Source organism: Nicotiana sylvestris, chromosome 3, assembly GCF_000393655.2.
Source record: "Nicotiana sylvestris chromosome 3, ASM39365v2, whole genome shotgun sequence".
In the NCBI taxonomy this organism is placed as follows: domain Eukaryota; kingdom Viridiplantae; phylum Streptophyta; class Magnoliopsida; order Solanales; family Solanaceae; genus Nicotiana; species Nicotiana sylvestris.
In genome coordinates this window covers 64,037,019-64,046,395 of record NC_091059.1, presented here as the reverse complement: position 1 = coordinate 64,046,395, position 9,377 = coordinate 64,037,019, and the positions used below count along the sequence as shown (strand labels likewise).

Here is a 9,377-nt window from a genome sequence, read left to right as displayed (position 1 = left end):
AGAAACAAAAGTAAATCCCGATGACCCATAACCTCCCGAGTCAAAATATAGAATTACATTCTCAATCTTAGTCCAAATCAGTGTTCGAATTACCAAATTATACTTTCGTAAACATAGGTAAAACCCCCATTTTTACCTTTTTGATTTCTTACTTTCGGTGCTTAAACCATGAGTAATCATGGTATATATTCAAAATCAAGTGTAGATTACTTACCCTCAAGATGTAGGTAAAAATTTCCTTTATAATCACCTTAAATGCTTATGATGGATTGACAAAGTCCTTGAGGGTTTAGGGTATATTTACTTTCTTTTTCTTTACCATATTTTCTAAGATTATCTATGTTAGGTTAATTTTGTACAAGTTCATGTTCATAGTCTTGGATTATCTTTTGTATTTGAATGTAAATTCATTGTTCTGTTGGTGTAATTACTAGGTGCTTTGAATTAAATTATTTACTTAGCTTAATTCGTATTTCTTATTCGTGTTCTTCCTTGATTAGTGTTTATCATAGGAATTCAAGAGGTTTAACTAGTTCATAATTAAATTCTTGTTATTTTTTTTCTATTTTAAACACTAATCTCTTATCTTTTTGATTCCGTTATTTTTGCATTATCCATATTATCAATCCGATTCTGTGCCATCTTGGTATCAGAGATACAACTGGACACTTTTTAAAAATTTGGTCATATTTGCCAAAAATGATCATATTGGTAAAACTAGCCAGATTTGCAAAGAGTGGACAAAACTGTAATGTTGGACAAAATCACAATTGCTGATAGAATTGCAAGGTTGTTGGCAATCTTCTAAGCAAGTGCAGGAAACAGTTCTAAATGTTACAAAACTGTGCATATTTCTTGTGCACAAGCTGGTATAGTGTCACGACCCAAAAATTCCAACCACAGGGTCGTGATGACGCCTAACACCGCTTGCTAGGAAAGTTAATACTTATCAGAAATACGAGACAAAATTAGGCACTAAACAACATGATATCATAATAAAGAGTGAAAATCAAAATACATAACGAGTGTAAACCAACACATCCGGCTAATAATCTCCCAGAACTGATGTCACTGAGTACATGAGCTTCTGCATAATTACTAAATACAACATTGAAAATGAATAAAAACATAATTTGAAGCAAATAAATAGTAGAAGACCATAAAAAATATGACTCCAAGGCCTGCAGATGAAAGTGCAGCACTACCACGAGTCTCGTCAACTCCCCAGCTGGTCAACCCTCTGAGTGCCACTAGGTCTATTGCCAAAATCTGCACAAGAAGTGCAGAAGTGTACTATGAGTATAATCGACCCAACGTACTCCACAAGTATCGAGCCTAACCCCGATGAGGTAGTGACAAGGCTAAGACAAGACACCTATTATACAAATCTGTACAGTTAAATAACAAGAACAATGACGACAGATATGTCACTTAAGAAAACGAGAGAAAATAGCAGGTAAAACAGAAAAATAGATATCAAGTGAGATAACAAGAGCAATAGCAAGCAGGAATAGTACGAGGAATAATGAAGGAATAACGAAGGAAAATAACGATTATATTTTCATAAATAACACCAAATGAGCCCTTTCACAGTAACTCAAGTTCAAGCAAAATGAAAAGGCAACCATGAATGACATACCCAAGTTTTCAATCCACGTAATAAAAGCAACGAATAAGAAATATCAATCAAATGGCACAACACCCTTTGTGCATTCACTCTCATCCTTACAGAAATGGAAACATCCTTCATGTAATTCACTCTTTCTCACCAAGCATAAGTATAATAACAAGCATGAAAATACTCCTCCTGCATATTCACTCTTCCTCACAAGCACGAAAACATTCTTCGTGCAATGATAATAACATATAAAGAAAGCACGTAAACATTCTTCGTGCATAATCACCCTTCCTCACAAATACGGAAACACTCTTCATGCATTTCTCTCTTTCTCACCAAGCATAAGCATATGAAACAATACCAAGCAAGGTGGGAAGCACAAATAACTTCAAGAAGAGTGATTAAATGTATCTCACCACATGAAAGATAACCATCCTTTTTGCATTAATAGCCAAACAAACATTTCAATAATTTTAACGCCCAATATGTCAACAACTCAACATAGCCATCATCTTTAATAAAATCACGTGAGGAGCTTCACAATCTATTTAGAACATGGAAGATATAACATATAAAGCAACATAACATAATAAAGCTAGTTCTACCAACATGCTTAACCTATAGCAAACGTATATACACTCATCAACCTTGCATGTACGCCGCCCCCAAAACATATAGAACATAGAAAATAGATCCAATTACATCCTAGTTCCCTGAAGTGCAAACTCGAGTTCACACCGTCATCCTAGTTGTTTCTTTTCCCTTAAACTATATGCAAGATGATGGTGGTTTCGAGCAAGATGATTCTTATAATGAACAAGAAGAGGAAATGTAATATATGAATAACTTTCAAGAGCAAAGAAACAACTTCCAAGGCCCAAGCCAACAATAATGGCAACCACAAAATAATCATGACAGTTGGAATTCTAACAATCAAGGGAATTGGCATAACAACAACAATCAAGGAAATTAGAATGGAAACAACCAATGAAATTGGGGAGGAAACAATGAAGGTGGATGGAGTAACAATCAAGGAAACCAAGGATCGATTTTCAAAGTCCTCCGATGTACCAACAACCGAGCAACCCACCTCCTTATCCATCCCATGGTTCAAGTTCTTCAAACACTGAGATGTGACGTATTGAAAGTATGTTCAAGCAAATTATGGAAAAGAATGCTGATTCAGATGCCTAACTTGCCTCATACAACACATCAATCCGCAACTAGAAGTTCAAATGGGGCAAATCTCTCAAGCTCTAAATTCTCATCCTAAGGGGGCACAACCAAGTGACACGATTGTAAACCCAAATGGAGGTAACAATATGGGGCATGCCATGGCGGTTATCACAAGAAGTGGAAGAGGCATGAATGCACCCACCTCAAGTGACATGCGACTTGTTGATGATGATCAAGTGATTCAAGAAGAAGAGATCCCGAACAATGTTGTACAACCTAATAAGGAAGTTTGGATTGATATTGATGATAGTGTCAAAGAGACTCAAGAGGAGGTGAACCCGTCTAGGGAACACATTATTGCCATACTGGAGCTGTTAGTGCAAATTGCCTAAGCCTTCACCTCTATACCCTCAAATACTTACCAAGCAAAATGGTGCGAATCAATTCAAGAAGTTCATTCAATGGCTCCTAAGTTGGAGGATCCTGGTGCTTTCACGATTACTTATACAATTGGAAGTGCCGAGTTTGTTAAAGCTCTTTGTGATCTTGGGAAAAGTATAAATTTGATTCCCTATTTGGTTTTCAAGACTTTGGGAATTGGGCAACCAAGACCCACCTCTATGAGATTGAAAATGGCATATCGTACCGTGAAAAGGTCATTGGGTGTGATTGAAGATGTTTTGGTCTGGTTGATAAATTCATTCTTTTGAAGGATTTTTTATTTCTAGATTATGAAGTTGATTATGAAGTACCAATTATTCTTGGAAAACCTTTCCTTGCTACGGGTAAGGCTCTTTATGATGTTGAAGCCAGAGTACTCACTTTACGGGTTCATGACGAAAATATGGTATTCCATGTGTGTAAGTCCATGCGTTAACCTAATAGCAATGAGGTGTGTTCTATTTTGGACTTGGTGACTGATGTCATTGTTGATGATACAAGTGCTACAATCAATGTTGGTGATACGTTGGAGGTCGTCTTGCTCAACTTTGATGATGGCGAGATGGATGGATTCATGGAATGTGTGAACTCTTTGCAAGGAATGGGATCGTACAACTATGCACCCCAGAAATTGTCCTTGGATATTGAAAATAGGACTCTTCCTCCTACAAATACTTCGATTGAAGAGTCACCTACCTTGGAGTTGAAGCCATTGCCTCCACATCTTAGGTATGAATTCTTTGGCCCTTGTTCTACTTTACCGGTTATTCTTTCCTCTTGTTTGACTAACGTGTAGGTAGATTCCACATTGGCGGTGCTAAAAAGGAGGAAGAAGGCTATTGGTTGGACCTTGGTGAATATTCAGGGGATAAGCCCCACCTTTTCTATGCATAAGATAAAGTTGGAGGATGGAGCAAAACCATATATTGAACATCAAAGCAAAACCATAAGGTGGGATAAGCCCCACCTTATCAAGTGCTTGGATGCTGGGGTTGTCTATCCCATCTCCAATAGTTCATGGACTTATCCGGTTCAATGTGTTCCAAAGAAGGGGGGAATGACAGTGGTCACCAATGATTAAAGTGAATTGATTCCTACAAGAATGGTGACCGGTTGGAGAGTGTGTATGAACTATCGCAAGCTCAACAAAATAACAAGGAATGATCACTTTCCATTTCCTTTCTTAGATCAAATGCTAGATAGATTTGCCGGTCGTGCTTTCTATTGTTTTCTTGATGGGTAGTCGGGATAAAACCAAATTCTCATTGCTCCGGAAGATCAAGAGAAAACAACCTTTACATGTCCCTATGATACTAATGCTTTCAAGCGGATTCCATTTGGTTTGCACTAGTGACTTTTCACAGATGTATTGTGGTTATTTTCACGGACATGGTGGAGGACTACCTTGAAGTTTTCATGTATGAATTCTTGGTGGTTGGAGATTCATTTGATGATTATCTTGAAAATTTAGACAAAGTGTTGGCTAGATGTGAAGAAACAAATTTGGTGCCTAATTGGGAGTAATGCCATTTCATGGTCGAGGAAGGTATTATCCTTGGCCATAAAATCTCAAAGAATGAAATTGAAGTTGACAAGGAAAAGATTGAGGTAATTTCTCAGCTTCCACCCCCAACTTCGGTAAAGGGTGTGCGGAGTTTCTTAGGCCATGCGGGCTTTTACTGGCGTTTTATTAAAGATATTTATAAGGTGGTGAACTCATTGTACAAGTTTCTTGAGAAAGATGCTAAGTTCAATTTCAATGATGATTGCATGAGAGCTTTTGAATTGTTGAAGCTCCAGTTGACAACTACTCCCATCATCACCGCTCCAAATTGGAGTGTGCCTTTTTAACTCACATGTGATGCAAGTGATGTAGTGGTTGGGGCTGCTTTGGGGCAACATATCAACAAGATTTTTCATCCGGTCTACTATGCTAGTAAGATCATGAATAGTGCTCAAGTCAACTATACAGTTATAGAGAAAGAGATCCTTGCTATTGTGTTTAGAATTGAGAAGTTCCGCCCACTTGATGGGTGCAAAAGTTATTGTCCACACGGATCATGCGACACTTCGTTATCTTATGAGCAAAAAGGACTACAAAGCTCAATTGAGGAGATGGATGCTCTTTTTACAAGAATTTGATATTGACATCCAAGATAGGAAATGTAGTGAAAACCAAGTGGAGGACCAACATCCTAAATTCACCAGGCTCAAACCAACTAAAAAGAAAATGGCACCGCCTACCATATAATGCCTCATACTGCACCATTTGAATGCTGGACTGATAGATATTGTCATGGGAAAACTCTAGCAATGGTAGGAAATGATCCCACTGGCCTCCAAAATCAATAACACATTCCCTCAATATAACCTCAAGGATCTCGATAGTCTTCTCAGACTGGCCAGCTGTCTACGGATAAAATATAGTGTTGAGCTTCACTTGCATGCCAAACTCTTACTTAACATCTCTTCAAAAGTGTGATGTGAACTACATGCCCTAATCTGAAATGATAGAAATAGGTATACCATGCAAGCAGACAATCTCTCTGATGTGGATCTGGGCGAATCTCTCTGAAGTGTAAGAAGTCATCACCGAAATGAAATGTACAGATTTGATCAATTTGTGCACAATGACCCAAACAACATCAAACTTCCTCAAAGTTAATGGTAACCCTACCACAAAGTCTATAGTGATACATTATTACTTCCAGTCTGGTATTACCAACCTCTGAGTCAAACCACCTAGTTTCTTATGTTCATTCTTGACTTGCTGTTAGTTTAAACACCATGAAACATGCCCAACAATGTCTTTATTCATCATTCTCCACCAGTAATACTATTTTAAGTCACGATACATCTTCGTGACACCTGGATGAATAGAATATTGGGAGCTATGAGCCTCTTGGAGAATCAACTCTCTCAAACCATTGACATTCGGAATACAAATTCGACCTAAAGTGGCATAATACCGTCATCTCCAATCAAAAACTTCTTTACACCACCTCTCTGCACCGTGTCTTTCAATATCAACAAGTTTGGTCCATAATACTGGCGAGCCTTAATATGCTCAAACAAGGACAACTTCGCAACAACATAAGCAAGAATCCTACTGGGCATAGAAATGTCCAATCTGTTAGCCAAGGTATGAACATCCATAGCTAATGGCCTCTCCATTTGCTGGTATAAATGCTATACTACCCATGCTCTCCGCATTTTTTAGTCAAGGCATCAACTACCATATTTGCCTTGCCCAAATCATACAAGATAGTGATATCATAGTCTTTCAACAATCCTAACCACCTTCACTGCCTCAAATTCAATTTTTTTTCTTGAACAAATTCTGGAGACTGCGATGATTGGTATAAACCTCACACGACAAGACATACAAGTAGTGCCTCCAAATCTTGAGCGCGTCTACAATAGTTGCCAACTCCAAATCATGAAATGGGTAATTCTTCTCTTGGGTCTTCAATTAATGAGACACGTAAGCAATTACCCTACTATCCTCTATGAACATTGCACCCAGCCTAATGCGTAAAGCATCATAATGCACAATACAAAGCCCCAAACCTATGGGCAACACCAACACTAGAGCTATAGTCAAAGTTACCTTGAGCTTCTGATATCTCTCCTCATACTCATCATACCATCTGAAAAGAGCACCATTCCGAGTCAATATGGGCAATAAAGCTGTAATAAATGAAAAACCCACCATAGAGCGGTGATAGTAGCCTGCCAAACCCAAAAAACTTCGAATCTCAACAGCTAACGTAGGTCTAGGCCAATTCCGAACAACCTCAATTTTCTTGAGATCAACCTTTATACCCCCACTAGACACAACATGACCCAAGAATGCATCTAAGTCCAACTAGAACTCATACTTTGAAAAATTGGCATAAAGTTAATGATTTTTCAATGTTTTAAGTACAACTCGCAATTTTTGCTCATGTTCCTCTCTACTACGAGAGTAAACCAGAATATCATTGATGAATACAATCGCAAAGGAATCTAAGTACGACTTGAACACTCGGTTCATCAAATCCATGAAAGCCACTGGAGCATTGGTCAAATCAAACTGTATCACTAAGAACTCAAAATGACCATATCGAGTTCTAAAAATCTGTCTTAGGGATATCCAAAGCCATAATCTTCACCTGATGATTGCCAGATCTCAAATCAATCTTGGAGACACTTTGGCACCCTGAAGCTGACTAAATAAATCATCAATATGAGGCAATGGATAATTGTTCTATATAGTAACCTTATTCAAATGCAGATAGTCAATGCACATCCTTATAGAACCATCCTTCTTTTTAGAAAACAGCACTGGTGTACCTCAAGGAGATACACTCGGTCCAATGAATCTCTTATCAAGCAAATCTTGCAACTGCTCCTTCAATTCCTTCAACTCAACTGGAGCCATACGGTATGGAGGGATAAAATATGCTGAGTGCCCATAACCAAATCAATGTAAAATTCGATATCCCTATCAAGTGGCATGCCTGGTAAATCTGCAAAAAATAACTCTGGGAACTCCCTTACTACCAATAATGAGTCCATCGAAGGAATCTCCGTACTAGAATCTTGAATGTAGCCCAAATACGCTAGACACTCCTTCTCAACCATGCGTTGAGCCTTCAAGAATGTTACCACTTTCCTCGTGGAATGGGTGAGGGTCTATCTCCACTCTAATCTAGGCAACCCCGACATAGCTAGAGTCACAGTCTTGGCATGACAATCAAAGATAGTATGATATGGGGAAAACCAAGTCATACCAAGAATAACGTCAAAATTCACCATATCCAACAACAAGAGATCAACTATAGTATCAAAACCATTTATAATAAAAATACAAGACCGATACACCCGATCAACTACTTTAGAATCCCAAACAGGTGTAGAGATAGAAATAGAAATATCAAAAGAATCATGAGGCATGCTCAAGTGCGATGCACAATATGAAGACATATAAGAAAATGTAGAATCCAGATAAAACAACACCGAAGCATCTCTATGACAAACTCAGATAGTACATATAATAACTGCATCATACGACTCTGCCTCAGGCCTTCTCGAAAATGCATAACAACAAAGTTGAATCCCACTAGCTTGTCCTCCACCTCTAGGATGACCTCTAATGGATGACCTCTACCTCTAGTTGGTTGAACCTTAAACCTAAATGGCTAGGCAAATGGTGTAGAAACTGGAGCTAGAATCATAACACGAGTACCATGTTGTGGCATACTACTCTACGACCTAGGACAAAATCTTGCGACATGACTCAAATCCCCACACACATTGCAATCTCGATATTGACGTGGCTACTGAACCTGAAGATGTCCCTAGCGACCCGAATAACCACCATGATAACTCTATATGTCACGCCTCAAACCTGGGCCTGGACATAATATAACACTCGGTGCCTAACTACATATGATCGAGCAAATTAACTAGCTGGCTGAATCAACATATGATATCATAATGTAAGGAACACGGAAGATGAACTAATACATGCTGATATACTAAAAGTCTGAATAAAATAAATCAAAGTGCAAAAACACTGATATGAGTCTGAAACATATCTGTAGCCAACATTGTTTCACATGAAAGTTTGCGACTTCGTCTAACTATTATTCTAGTATATGAAGCCTCTAATGAAGTACTGAAAACACTAACTATCTGTAAATACTGAAAGAATGTAAGGTAATAATAATGCCTCAAAAGAATTGGGTCTCACCAAATAGCTGGTATGAGAATCCAAGCGCTCTGAATCGTCAACCTGTAAATCATTACCTACATCGTGAGATGTAGACCCCGGACGAAAGGGACGTCAGTACATCGAATTGCACTGGTATGTAAAGAAACTGAAAGAAGGAATTGTAAATACTGAAACTAAAATTTAACTGTACTAATAACTAATAACTAATAACTAATAACTGAACTGAGCAATAAAGTAAAGATATGAATACTCCATTTTCTGAATAAAAAACCACACGTTTATCTGATTAAATAATCTGCGGCCTTGGGCCTAAGTATACATATACATAACTGCAGCCTCAGGCCCAAAGATGCAGAAAACATAAAGTGTGGCCTCAGCAAAGATGCATAAAGCATAAATCGCGGCCTCAGGCCCAAAGATTCA

The 9,377-nt window shown here is 38.2% G+C and overlaps 1 protein-coding gene across 1 annotated transcript; it reads left to right on the top strand.

The window, feature by feature from the left end:
• The first annotated feature begins 4,768 nt into the window (after window positions 1–4,768).
• On the top strand, window positions 4,769–5,086 carry LOC138887459 (uncharacterized mitochondrial protein AtMg00860-like). Its single transcript, XM_070169214.1, has one exon. It carries the CDS (start codon window positions 4,769–4,771, stop codon window positions 5,084–5,086), a length of 318 nt encoding a protein of 105 aa, XP_070025315.1.
• Window positions 5,087–9,377: the final 4,291 nt, after the last annotated feature.